This window comes from Lycium ferocissimum, chromosome 11, assembly GCF_029784015.1.
Source record: "Lycium ferocissimum isolate CSIRO_LF1 chromosome 11, AGI_CSIRO_Lferr_CH_V1, whole genome shotgun sequence".
Classification (NCBI taxonomy): Eukaryota; Viridiplantae; Streptophyta; class Magnoliopsida; order Solanales; family Solanaceae; genus Lycium; species Lycium ferocissimum.
This window is the reverse complement of record NC_081352.1, coordinates 32213550-32227817: the sequence shown is the minus strand read 5'-3', so window position 1 is coordinate 32227817 and position 14268 is coordinate 32213550. Positions and strand designations below refer to the sequence as shown.

Here is a 14268-nt window from a genome sequence, read left to right as displayed (position 1 = left end):
CTGAATTTTGTCCAATCCCACAATGGACCCTAAAATTTTACACAACCCCCTTTGTTTTTACTCATTTAATTAAATTACTAATAAACGTTTTAATTAGATTAGTTGGACAAATTTAGCCACGTGAAGTGCCACTTGATCTTTTTGACAAAAATGGAGAGTGTACCAAACACACGAGCAACTCAATATCGAGGTGTGTTTTATTTCAAAGGGAATGATAATTTAAATAGGGAAAGGAAAGAATGAATAGTTGAGGTATGAAATTCGCGAAAAAATAATCCTCTCTCCGTCCATTTTTACTTATCCATTATAATAAAAAAATAGATGTCCACCTTTACTTGTCCAGTTTGAAAAATAAAAAGATAATTTACCATTTCATACCTAGTTTACCTTTATTATTAATTATTGGGTTGAAAACTTTAAGAAATTGTTAGTGGTCGCACAACTTCTTAGACATGTTTGATTGATTTCAATTATTTAGATGATTATTTATAATAAAGGGTGATATAGTAAAATTATCATTTTATTTATTAATCCTTAAGGAGTATGCCAAGTCAAACTGGACAGAGGGAGTAGTTTAGATGTGTTTTAGTAGGGATAATTTCAATAATATACAATCCAGTATAAAATATTACATAAACGTAGCAATATTTTTAATTTACATCCGCATAGCCAATTTTTTTTTCAACAATGTTTATACACACAATATACAATATTATACATTTACCGTAGATAATGTATAAACCTTATATAAAAATGTATATTAATATATAAAATAGCTATTTCGGGTAATATTAGAAATATGCGCATAAATATTATCTCCAAATAGATGTAAAATGTTATTTTCTCCTTTTTTTTTTTTTCCCAATTAACTCTACCACAAGGGGTTTAAATACAAATTTTACACAAGTTGATAAAATACAAATTGCATTTGATAAATCGCACTTAGAAATGCGATTAATATGTTTGAGATAAAATTATGAGGCAAGAACACAAAAGTTGAGTGTCCTCTATTATTTGAACCCTAATTCCATTGACGCTTTCATACTTTGTGGATTCAGTTGCAGTCTGGTGCGTAAAAATACCCTCTTATTTTTCATCTTTAAGCTCTACTTTTGCCTTATTAGTTTTCACATATCTATAATTTTTTTTTCTTTTTTCTCAATTAATTTTGATAATATGGACATGCTGGCTTTTTTAATAGGTGATACCAACTAGTAAAAAAGCCTCAAATTTTCCATCTTTAAGCTCAAATTTCTTTATTATTCTCATAAACTTGTAACATGTTTATAGCTTTTTCTATTTGGTAGTTGTTTTCTCAATTAATTTTGATAGTCAATGGTAGATTATATGGACATGCTAGTTTTTTGATAGGTGATACCAACTAGTTGGAATTAAAGTTTAGTGATGTTGGTAGGCTTATATTTGTTGCTAATAGTGTTATTTGTCTGTTAAATATATAGAGAAAGAGAACCCATATTATTGAGTATTAATGGTAAAAAAAGGTCGGTTCAGTGTAGGGATATGGGTATGGAGGATTCATAGAGTCGACCCCGATGGTGAAAGTTTTTTTTTTTTTTTTTTTTTTTTAGTTCATTTTATTTATCTGAATTGAATGGTTTTCTATTTGCCATATTTGTTTCTTAATTATAGAGAAAGAGAAACACAAATTATTGAGTATTGGAAAAAAAAAATTTGGTTCAGTGTAGTTCATATGGTCGACACCAATGGTGAAAGTTTGTTTTTTTTAATTCATTTTGTTTTCTGAATTGACTGGTTTTCTATTTGCCATTCAGTGGGTATGGTCTCGATTTAATATATCTCGGAACAAACAGCACAAAATCGGTGTCTCTAGAGGATTCCATGGCAGGCAATGGCCTGCCAGCCCTGGGTCGTGTGAAGCTCAGTGATTTGATACCATTGGAAGGTCTTCCTTCTGATTCGTATAAATTATCGGTCTCAACTTTGTCACAGTCATTGGCTCAGTATTCAGCTGCCATCATCCAGTTATCGACAAGTGATGGAGCACTTTTAAGGTCTAGTTTAGAGTCTGCTCGACTTTACTTTCAACACAAACCCTCTTATCCTGCTGCGGATGTTATTCATTCTGATGACTCTCGTGAGTGGTGTAAGACCTCTGGTTACCATGCAGATCCTCAACAATGGCAAGAAACTTATGATTTCAGGCCAGGGCTTACTCCTACGGAACCCAACAGTGATATTGAGTTCCCTCCTGCTGGTTTGTCTGACATATTCTCTCTGCTTGGAAGAGCAGCAAGAGATATATTGGACGCCATCAGCTTCTATTTAAATCTGCGTAGCTCCCCATTTACTGAAATACTTGATAATGTTCCCCTCAGAAACCGAGAAATATCGTCCTCTGTGTTATCCGTATGTTGTCATGCCAGGCCATCTTTTCAGGGTGCTCAGCACCATAGTCTGACAACGCAAGAGGATGGTCAGTTAGGGATGTTCTCAGATCATGAACATCAGGTTGACAGAAGCCTTGTTACGATTGTTAAGTCGGATAAGCCTGGTTTACATGTGAGAGATTTTCACGGTCACTGGGTTCTTGTGGATGGTGATCTTGGCCCCCAAGAAGCAATTGTTTATCCTGGCCTTGCTTTATATCAGGCAACTGCGGGCTATATCAGCCCTGCACTTCATCGGACAGACGTTGGTAATCAGCAGGGTAGCATATATGGACGATCTTCTCTTTCTTTTAAACTTATGCCCAAGTCCATGACCAACCTCAATTGTTCAGAGATGCGGGCTGCTGGTCATGGGGTTGAAGCTCAATTCCAGCTTCCTGTACCGGTTGACGACTTTATGCAGAGATCAACTGATCAGTTGCTTAACAGGAGCAATTTCCCGACGTTCAACTTTCCGACAGCCCAAGATGGTATGGCACCCTTTTTGCTGTTTTCATTATCAATATGGAAAAGAAAAGCTAGAACTTTTACATGTTTGCTTTTATTCTCTTTTTTACATTTAAATGAATTAGTAGACATGATACGGATAAGGTGAGCTAAAATTAGCTTTCATGGATGGCGCTCCTAAATGTTTTCAGTTGGAGTGCCAGTTGACATCTTGATTAGCAAAGAAGGTTGGTCATAATCTTGGAACTTCTATGGTTTTTGGAAAATGCAAGTCTAATAATTGTGTCTGGTTGCTAGATTTAGCATGATTACAAGTCCACACAACTAATACATCCTAACAAAAGTATTTTTTGAGAATGGTAATATATCTCTGTATATAAGACATCTTGAATTGCTTGAGGATCCTCTATGTATTCAGATTTACGCCGAAAACTAAAGAGAAGAATATAATTCATTGCAAGGAGCTGCTTGTATCTTCAAAACATCCTAAATTCCTCTCCTCCCAAATACATCCAAACAAAAGTATTTGGTTGTTAATTTTGAAGTTTGCTAGAACCAAATACATTGCTGAATGAAGCTGGTGTGCATCCGTGTATCGTGTATGATTGGTCAGTAATATGATATTTTTATTTTCGTGACAAGCTTAGCAATTACAACTTTAGAAAAAATCAAGGTGAAAGGTCTTAGTTTGCTGGTTGAGGACCTGAAGGACTGGTATTATCTCAAGTATCTAGGAATGGGTCAAACATGGTCAAATTAGATAAAGCAGCTTCAATTGGTAAATTTTGAATTAAAAGGTGCCAGATTCTGTTTGTTTCTTTTCTGTATCAGTGTAAAGGATGTATGTAGAACCCGAATCTACTTACAGTTTCAAGGAAGCGAACTAAAGAAGGATACCATTTTATTGTTACAACTTCTCGTGTTAAATGCTCTTTGCCATATTTTCTCATAATTTTTTATTATTTTGGTGTTTTTCTACTCTTCAAGTAACGTATCACTGCTGGCTGGATTGTCTTTAACATTGATTGAGCTCTTTTCTGCTAGTATTCCTTAGTAAGAAGCTTTTAACAACAGGTCCTTGGATCGATGAAATGCTGGTACAGGATCTATGAAGCCCATGATGAGGAGGAGGAAGAGTAACTCAAGATCTAAACCTCTTCCGCCTTCAAAGAGGTTGAGATTGGAGGCACAAAGAGTTCTGAAAGAGAGAGTTCAAGATATAGCTGATAAGAAGGGCATCAAGCTGAGGTTCTGCACCTTAAAGGATTGTGAAAGTCACATCCAGTCACTTGATAGCCCGTGTACGAACATAAGAATGGAGATTGGATGGCCACTGGGAGTTCCATTTGTTCACCCACATGATCTCCCAAATAAGGCTAAGATTGGATTTCTTGAAACATATGAACCTGGTTGGTCTGCAACTCATGATATGGAGTTAAGCCTAATCGATCCCGGACAGCCAAGTCAACACGCTGCTAACTGTAACTATCATTCCCCTAATTAGCCTTGCTTTTCTGCATCAGCATCTATAATTAAGCAGTGCATGTTTCTGGTTTCTTTAGTCGCTTATATATTAGAGATTGCATATAAGTTGACATCCTTCCCATCTTCTGCATTAGCCATGTTACTCGTACTATTAATCCATTTGAGGAAGTGTCAGGTACTTCATATGTTTTTGCTTTCCACTTCTCGTAGCTTTTAGTAATAGTTGAGAAAAGAGGATAAAATTAACTTCTAGTATGAGCCCCTAACAGCCTGCGGGGTCTATATTTACGTCAATTAAAAAGACACTTTGTTCTCACAAACTTTGGAGAACGTAAGGTACAACTCCTCAAAGAGGGCAAGGAAGAGGGGCTTTATGGAGTGTGGACTGTGGACTAAATGTGGGTTTCTCTGAGCACGAACCAATACTTGACGCAGATTTTCCAATGCACTGTTGAAGTTTATCTAGCCAGATTTTCTGTTTATCTACTAATGCATTCTAGAAGTTCACACCCTCTCTGTTCTTTTCTTTTTGACTCTGGTAACTACTGAAGCAAAAATGTGTTTTGCAGGAATCTATATCGCGATTCAGAATGCTGCCTGATGAGCTCTTGGATTCTTTGGACTAATATTTGGCTGCTTTAATTATGCTTGTCTCATGCAGATGTTGCTAATTTTATACAAATTTCAATTAAGATGTGTAAGACACCAAGGCACAATGTGCTGAGCCTTAGTTTATCCTAATCATTTTCCCTGTAAATATTAGTTTGTAAAATTTTGATGGAATTTTAGTTCTAAATTCTGAAGTTGCTGGTAGTTTTCCCGGCTCTCATACTTAGCAGTTTTAGAACATTTTATGTTGGCCAAAGATTTTGAATTCTGTGTAGCGATTGGATCTTAGCAGCTGGGTTAACTTCTGTTTTCATTTTCAACCCCTACTTTGACATTTGATTCAACCAATTGGAGCATTATGTTGATGTTGGAGCAGCATTGCCTTTTTCCTTAATTCCCTATGATGTTGTTTGTGAACTTTTGCTACTTGACATTTTCCTCTACTGAAGCGAACAGTACTATGCTAGTAAACCAACAACAGATAATAACTACTATGCCTTAGTCCCAAACAAGATGAAATTGGCTATGAGCCCGTTTGGATTGGCTTATAAGTTGCTTAGCATAACTCACATTACTAATATTTATATTTTTTAGTTTAAAATAATTACATTCCATTTTTTAGTGTTTGATTGGCTATATATATTAAAGTCATTTTGTGCATAAAATAAGCTCGTTAAAAGAATAATTGAATCCGTTTGACTTAAATTTTATCTAAAACAGAATTATAAGTTGAAAATAACATGATGTAAAAGCTTCAAAAAAATTCAAATCCCTTTTACTCCAACTTTCTTATTTTTTTGGCTTATTTTTTAGCAAATTCATTGTATTCTGCTTATTTTAAGCCCATCCAAACAGGCTCTATATAAATTCTCACTGTTCCATTTAAACTCATCTTGTGTCAAGGAAAGGAAGGATAAGGACGTTAGGTTCCTCCATAGGACGAGACAATGAGTCCTTTGGGGCCCTTTTTAATTCAGTAACTATGCATGTAAGCTATTTCCTTACCAGGTATTTCTACAGAGCAAACGCAAGTACATAGCTTTATCTTCTACAAGAGCAATTAAATTATTTCTAATGAAAAGAATAGTACAACAGGTGGATCAACAGAGTTTCCTCAAATATGTTAATCGTTCCCTGTCTTAATTTGCTACTGTTTCTGTCAATCACCACGAGGCCAACATTGTTGGGACTTCAATAACCTGTAGGTCCTCGCGATTGTTGTTGGTTCTCAAATGGTAGTTCAATGGACGCTGCATTGCCATAGAATTCTTCCAGATTGTAGTACTCACGTTGCTCACGAAGAAATATATGAACAACAACATCACCTGTAATTTAAAGAAACATGAAGTGACAAATCAGCAAAAACAATGACACTTTTCATGGCATCCAACATGGTTACTGGAAGGGTCAAATAGTAGAAATGCCTAATGTCATAAATAGAAGCAATTCCCATTGTCTACCGTAGCTGTAATCTTCTTTTACAGCTTCCTCTATGGGAAAAAAGACAAATACTGTCGATCTATATATAGACTTCAAACACAATTTAAATAAGTGAAAATATGTCTTGAGGTAGAAGGGATGGGAAGGGTGCATAATATATAGCACCAACTTTCACAACTTCTTCAGCTGTGACAAGAATAATAGCAGGACTATTAAAGTACCATAAATTACTTACCGAAGTCCAGTAGCGTCCATGAGTTGGGTTTTGAATCTCCAGAAGCAACTCTTCCATATTTTTCCTCAGCCATATCTCTTATTCTGGTCCTATATGAGAAATTTAGACAAGAGTTCAGAGTTGCAAAGAACAATCCTCTTAGTTTATTTATTCATTTGCGTCTATATATGCTGCTGGTGGTTAATATCTAATAGAAAACCTCGAGATATGATATCATACCCAATGGCATCAATCTGTGGGCGAGAGAATGCAGTAGCAATAATGAAAAACCGAGTCCAATATACTAGAGGCTTCACAAAGAGAACCTTTATATCTCCAGCCTTGACATCACTTGCAACTTTAGCCACAGCAACTGCAACTGCATGAAGGGAATAGTACTGTCAACAAATTCTGCGTAAAGTCAATCATCGCCATTCATTCTCAGATTCTAGTGCCCTTTTTTGGATTATGTGCTATATAATTTTATGTAGTCAACAATATTTCACCACTAATAGTATACATTAAATTTAAGCAATATTAGCAGTAAACGTCAACAAAACAAGTCAAACTTATAGTAAGAATAATTGCTGTGAACCAAATTGCAATTGCTATAGGCTATACTACCTTAATTCCTATAATACAACTTACAATTATATAATATTTTGATAAGGTAAAAAAAAAAAAAAAAAAAAAAAAAAAACCTTACAACTATATTCGAGGTTCTGACATATACAACATTATCTGAAAAACCGTCTGGTAGTACTACTATTAGATTGAAGAGGCAATGGAAGAACATGAACATTTTAATGTATGGAGTTCCTACACACAAAAGAATGGAGGATATTCACGACATTCTCAGTGAGATTTTTGAAGGAACAACAAATGCAACATGTATAGAATAGATTAAGCAAGTCAAATACATGGGTTTTAACTTTTAAGCTAAAATGGGGTCTCAGCCTATTCTTCACTACAGCGAGGTATAATGCAAGTACATCATTCATGGGGAAGGGATACTCTTTTTTTCCAAAAGGAAAATAACAACAACAAGAAAAGAGATGCTCCGTGAGTTATGAAATTAAAGTTGGTCAGCACGTTCTGTCAATATCATCAAAACAAGGCAGCAACAAGATAAAAATCAACCGATATTCCAGAGATAAAACTATAAACTAAGGTTCAGGTCAACATGAAAAGTAAAACTATAAGCTTAGAGGTTCTAACTGCTTTGACAACAGGAGAGGTAATCAGTTTAATTGACGGCTTAGAGCAACTTACAGGCTAGACTTTCAGCATCATCATCAACCTCCTCACTTGCAGTTTTTTGGTCATTTCTTTTGTAGACCACCTCCCCATGTTTCCTTAGGAGATCATCAAACATGTCATCTGTATCTTCTTCACTTACATTCTGTATCAAAAGTATTCATACTAAGTCCAGCATCAAGCAGAAGCATTATCATGCATTTATAATAAATTGCCAACACACCAGCAGCCAATACATTATCATACACACGAGCCTCAAGAATAGACTTTGAACTAAGATTACTAAAAACTTTATTCAGTGTATAGATGTTCACTTTAAAAAGAAACTTTTTCCCAAAAAGTATATACTACCATCTCCATTTCATATTATTTGTTAGTTTTTGACACTGGATTTGTTTGACACTGGATTTGTTCTAAACTATTTGATGTATTTAGAAAAACAAGAAGCATTTATCACCTTTTCCCCCAAAACTCACCCGTACTATTCCAAGTAGCGAAGTGTTAATTAAACGACGTCTTAGAGAGAGACAAAAGAGAGCTGTACACAAATATTTAAGGCTATTAAATGTCTCTCTTCAGAGGGGTTCAAAAACATTAAAATGTCAGCTCACTGTATCAGAGTAAGCATTTTCCCAGTTCACTCACTTTGACAGAGACTTTTATCATATCCAATACAGTCAGACCTCTATATAACGGCACCTGCATATAACAACACCTCTCTATAATAGCCAACTTTTTTCGGAACTGATTTTTTATGTTATATTTTACTTCTCTATAACAACATTTCACCTATAACAGCAACAACCAACTTTATAACAGTACACTCTGTGTAAAAGTACCTCCCATATAACAGCTATCTTCTTTATTTGTTAATATAATAATTAACCATCTTTAAAAAAATAGAATATCTATGATTACCAATAATAAGTGTAGAGATTTTGACTACTATTACAACAAAAAAATATTATATGAATATATATATTTTCATCAATAAATGATTTTCCTTCGTTATACAAAGTGTGATTAAGCTTAGAATTTGACAATTAAAAATGAAAATTAGATTTTATGCATCTTTTTTGCCTATAACAGCGAAATATTATTTAAATGTCAATGCTGTTATAGGTGTATAACAACTATTCTCTATAACAGCTGAAAAATTTCGGACCCAACGATGACTGTTTAAGATGGCATATTTTCTAAACCAATGTCTTCGGAAGGGACAGAGTAAAATTGGATTAACAGTTAATCTTTTCCTGTTTCTTTTGGCAAAGTCAAGATTATCCTTTGACTTAGCCAGAAAATCCAAACAATTACAGAAAACATTCCTTGAAATCAGAAATATAAAAAATACAGACTGTTGATTAAAATGTTCAGTGTGAAGTTCAGATAAAATTGGCGTTTAATTCACAAGAATGTCTTGTAAACCCCAAAAAGGATAATTGCTCCACGAAATGCAACAACTACAACTTCATTAGCTGCTCGAACAAAATCCAAAGCAATTCTAGCAGCTTTAGCTATAAAAAAAAAAAAAAAAGCACAACCAGACAACTCTGATAGTTCAAAAAAAAAAGTGCAAATAGTGGTGTAGCTTCACAAGAACAAAAAAAGGGGGAAAAAATTGAAGCTTTAGGGAATTACCGAACCAATAGCCATCATAGAAAATTCCATAGAGCTGTTTCTGGCAAATTTGTAATCTTTATAACTAAATGGGGCATAATTGCAAGAACTCAAAGTTAAAGAATGAAGCTTTCTTGGGTTAGCAGCAAGCTTTGCTTCTGTACGACCACCAAAGACCAAAATTCCAGTGAAAGGACTGTATGAAAGAGGGTGATGAGGGAGGCAGCAGTGTACTTCCATTTTTCAAAATGGGGTTCGGTTATTTTGAACTTTAGAAGATACAGTTCAAGATTTTTATAGGAAGAGGATTGCACGAGAGTGTTGCTTGTACCAAATAATAATCTTTCTATCTCTTTTATATCTCTGTCCCATTTTAGTCCTATTATGGATAAGATTGACACTTTCTTGTAAAATGCAAAACATTAGGTGTATATATGAGTATCTTTTTAACAAAAGGAGGACTTAGATAAATTACTTGCCAAAAGGGCCAAAAAAGGGGGGAAAAAAGATCCAATTAATTTAACATGTTGTTATGGTTAAGAGAATGAATGAGAAGAAACCTTAATTTGGAACATAGTTACTACTATTTGTCTAAAGGTGTAACTTCACTTCTTAATCATGACTATTCATTACATGACTGTCCAACCTGAGAGCGGACAACTAATGTATTTCCATTATTTAACATAATGTCACGATTGATCTGTGACCCTCTAGCTGTCCTTAGGTGATCTTGTAGTTCCTACGAGGCAGAGATGATGTGGTCAATCCATGAATTTTTCTTTTACTGCATTTTGCTCAAAGGGTTAAAAGGAGATAGTGCATCAAGTTGTTAGCAAGGGACAACTTGATCATCTTCCCCAAAGATCTCAGATGAGGAACCCTTCTTATTACTAGTTGTGATGAAAAAGTTTGATACTAAAGTTCAAAAAATGCAAAAAATTAAGCTAATGATAGATTACTCTTTAATTAGTATACAACAGTTGCATAAACTACTCAAAAGTGATTAAAAATCCATGTTAAGCAGAATCTGTCAGTACAACCTTTCATACAAATCTGCAACCATTGATCACCGTTCTTTGGAGACATTGAAGAATAACAACCCGCTGAACACTTCAAATTGATGTGGAAATGCTACACTAATATACAAAGAATTCAAATGCTATCCTAATATACAAAGTATTCGAATTCTATTGCCGTTACAGTTACAAGGATAAGTGAACTCATAATCATATCCTAGAGGGTGAAATATCAAATTCCAATCCCTCTCCCTGCTATTTGACATCTCTATACTCGGTAGGCAAAGGTTGATCCATAGCATAAGCTTTACTTGGTGATAATAGCATAGGCTTTACTCAGTTGCCAAAAAATCCTGGACCTGCTTCTGCGAGTAGTTCCTTGCCAGCATCTTCACCCATCCGTATCATGTCTTCAAATGTATATGGGCCTTTTCTAGAGGTTTCAATAACTGAAATTGAGAGAGGCAAGATGATTATACAACTACAAAAGAATAGGTAACCAGAAAAGAAACATTCCCAGCATTCACAGCCATTGTCAGTTTACTCATTTATCCCTCAGAATTCCGTTAATAGCAGTTATGTTTACCTCGAGCTCCATCTGGAGAGGCAACCAATCCTTTGAAAATACAATCTCCATCTTCCCCTCGACAGGCATATCCAGCAATTGGGGTGCGACAAGACCCATCCAAGGTCGTCAAAAATGCTCTCTCGCAAGCGACTGCTAATCTTGTTTCCTCATGATTCAGTGATGCTATGTAGTTGGCCTGTAATTTGCATCCATTAACTAAGAACAAAACGAAGCCCTCAAAAGAGGAGAAATGAACAATGTTGAAGCAGGAAAAACTTGTATAGTACCATTGTCTCGTCATCAGTTCTGCAGGCAATACCAATGGCTCCTTGAGCAACAGCTGGTAGCATATCCTCTATAGGAAGGATGGAAGATACATTTTCTGTCATATTCAGACGCTTAAGCCCTGCCAGCGCCAATAATGTAGCTTGAACTACTCCCTCATTCAGTTTCTTTAACCTTGTCTGAACATTCCCTCTGAAATTCTCCAGCACCTATACACAAAATTCACATTAAATTATTGGCCTGGCTTCTCAAAGTAATTAAAAGTAACCAGAAAAAATATTTTCACCAAAAATTATGCTTCATCTGAGAAAGCTTCAGATATATAAAATTTTGGGCTTCACATTGAGGAAACAATTACTGCTCCTAGAACATGCAACATGTTAAGTAATTTAACAGAACAAGCAACATACCATGCCGCATATTCTTTTTAGTCCATCTCAATTTATTTGGCTACTTCAAATCTCTTCTTTCAACATATTCGTTATCGTTGCAAATAATCTCCAATTAAATGCACAAGTGATGAGCCACCAATTAAACTTCTATTTTAACCTTCATAGAGGGCATCTATCATCAACACAATCTAAATCGTGTGAAGCAATGACTAGCATAAATTATTATTGCAGCTTGATGGGAAGCTTCAAAGTTTCTCTTAGTCCCTTTTTTTTTTTTTTTTTTTTTTTAAAAAAAAAAAAAATATCAACACATACGGAGAAACTGTCTGTCTTCTTCTCAGACAATGTTGTGACATGTAAAAAACTTACATTGAGTGAGGGATAGCGGTGGAGAATCTGGGACTTTCTCCTCAGTGAAGCAGTGCCAATTGTGCTTCCTGATGGAAGATTGGCGAGGGAAGCTGCAGTTAAAGAAATGAAAGCATCCCTCACATCTTCGCGTGTAAGGTTGCATGGTAAAATTGTCTTCTCTGGCAAATATGTAGGCACATCTTTCATTGAGTGGACAGCAATATCAATATCGCCATTGATAAGGGCTTCATCTATTTCTTTAGTGAACAACCCTTTTCCGCCAATGTCTGCAAGAGGCTGACTTAATATCTTATCACCTGTGGTTTTTATTATCACTATTTGAATGGCTCCCTCTTCAGCCAGGTCAGGATATGAGGCTATTAGCTTTTCTCGAGTCTCATAAGCTTGGGCAAGAGCTAAAGGGCTGTCCTACACAAGTAATTGCATATGTAATCCATAAGAGAAGATTTTTAGCCAAAGCACTTCATAGATATACCAGTCCATTTTTATCATCCCACCCACACACACAAAGAAGGAGAAAGAGCGAGAGTTAATCCAAAGCAATGTTGAAACTTAAAGAGGGCTCTTCAGCCCTTATACATTCCGTGGTTGTTACCAAATATGTTCATGGAATAAAGGAAATAAGCACAAGACATTTTATTCCATCAAACCAAAAATCAGATTGGCCATAAATTAACTATATACCACGGGGGGAATTCAGGAAGAAAAAACGGGTATATGTAATACTAGCATTAGTCAAATTCTAATATGCAAGCACAAAGAGGAGTCGAGGATACGAAGTCGTATTCTTGTTTTCCCCAAAATGTCTGATACCCTTAAAAAGCTTACATTTTGACCAACACTAGTAGACATCATAGCTAAAATACAACACATTCTCAACAAAAGCATACACACGAGCATTAACAAACGCAGAAATAAATTGGATAATAAAGCTAATCCGAAATATGTCCAACTATCATCATTACATGACAGGCAGCAAAGGTCAGAAGGACTATATGTCTATTCTACAAAAATGCAGACGAGCACTTGTCAAATCTTCAAAAATGCACTACCTTTGGAAGATCCGATCCCATCGGTTGGGGAGGAGAACGAAGAGTGTGAAAACATTTTTGGAGAGTCCAAGAAATCTAAGTTTTGTCCAACTATGGGGCCAATACCTTCCAGGAACACATGGTCAATGGCAAAACCGCTTACCCACATTTTCATTTCTAATTACTACATGTGCTGACACAATTGAACCAAACGAATGTCACAGACAATTAATTGGTAAAAGCCACAATCTTTTTTCACATCAAGATTTTTCAGTTAAAAGACTGTAACTTTAAGCTCAGACCAACCCCAAGTGGGCATTCTTGTACATACCAAATAAAGACACAAAGAAACTAAATAAAATTGGGTAAATAAATTGACAGTACCTTCCTCTTGTACCAACTCTAATGACAGCAACCTTAGTTTGACTTTGCTGCTCTACAGCAATTGAAGCCCTTGTAACATTGACCCTTCTCCGTTGACCAAAAACTGAAGATTTCAAACATGGTGAAGAAAACCCAATTGGTAAAATAGATTGAGAGCTTAAATTTGAAGAGTTTAGAGTAACAAATTTCTCCATTTTTGAAGGAATTGATTGAGAGAAGACGAGGTTGTTGTGTGTGTGTGTGTGTGTGTTCTTGACAACTTATCTTAAAGGTCATCCAGCTAAGTCAGCAGTTTTAAAAATCTTAAAAAGCGGCTAAATGGACCCCACTTACCGTCTGTTTCTCCACTAAGATGTTACCACGTCATTTTCTCACCTTACCACCTCAACCAAATCCACTATCTCCCTTTTTTTTTTTTTTTTTATAAACCAAAAAAGAAAAGAAAAAGAAATTGGAACTCGTTTACCTTATGCTAGAAAATTATTTGGAATTAATACCAGTTATTATTAGAGAGAGATAGTAAAGTGGATGTATTTATTAAATGTTTTAAATTATTAATATTTTATATGAATTAAGGGGAAGTTTGGTTGCTGAGTTAGGCAGGAATTAGAAATTAGTTATGCCTTTAGATATTCATTAAGTAGTATTGATTATTCTATATTCTACCTTGAATAAAATAATACATATATTCTCTTATAACTTATACATGCATCAGTTATGCG

General features: G+C 35.2%; 3 protein-coding genes across 4 annotated transcripts; 1 reads left to right on the top strand and 2 right to left on the bottom strand.

Moving 5' to 3' along the window:
- Positions 1-898: 898 nt before the first annotated feature.
- On the top strand, positions 899-5335 carry LOC132035938 (uncharacterized). Of its 2 annotated transcripts, XM_059426119.1 has the most exons (4): positions 902-1068; positions 1794-2899; positions 3980-4357; positions 4931-5335. In XM_059426119.1, coding segments are annotated over exons 2-4 (1419 nt in total). In that variant the 5' UTR covers positions 902-1068; positions 1794-1860; the 3' UTR covers positions 4933-5335. The 2 variants fall into 2 exon arrangements, with proteins under 2 accessions (XP_059282101.1, XP_059282102.1); XM_059426118.1 differs by lacking the exon at positions 4931-5335 and having other exon boundaries at positions 899-1068; positions 3980-4922.
- A 543-nt stretch (positions 5336-5878) lies between these two features.
- Positions 5879-9839, bottom strand: LOC132037979 (protein Iojap, chloroplastic). Its single transcript, XM_059428691.1, has 5 exons — positions 9520-9839; positions 7897-8026; positions 6865-7003; positions 6646-6734; positions 5879-6295 (listed from the first exon to the last, which is right to left on the bottom strand). Exons 1-5 carry the CDS (start codon positions 9736-9738, stop codon positions 6162-6164), a joined length of 711 nt encoding a protein of 236 aa, XP_059284674.1. The 5' UTR covers positions 9739-9839; the 3' UTR covers positions 5879-6161.
- A 659-nt stretch (positions 9840-10498) lies between these two features.
- Positions 10499-13812, bottom strand: LOC132037978 (porphobilinogen deaminase, chloroplastic-like). Its single transcript, XM_059428690.1, has 5 exons — positions 13547-13812; positions 12129-12534; positions 11370-11576; positions 11101-11278; positions 10499-10963 (listed from the first exon to the last, which is right to left on the bottom strand). The coding sequence occupies exons 1-5, from the start codon at positions 13738-13740 to the stop codon at positions 10851-10853; spliced, it is 1098 nt and encodes a 365-aa protein (XP_059284673.1). The 5' UTR covers positions 13741-13812; the 3' UTR covers positions 10499-10850.
- Positions 13813-14268: the final 456 nt, after the last annotated feature.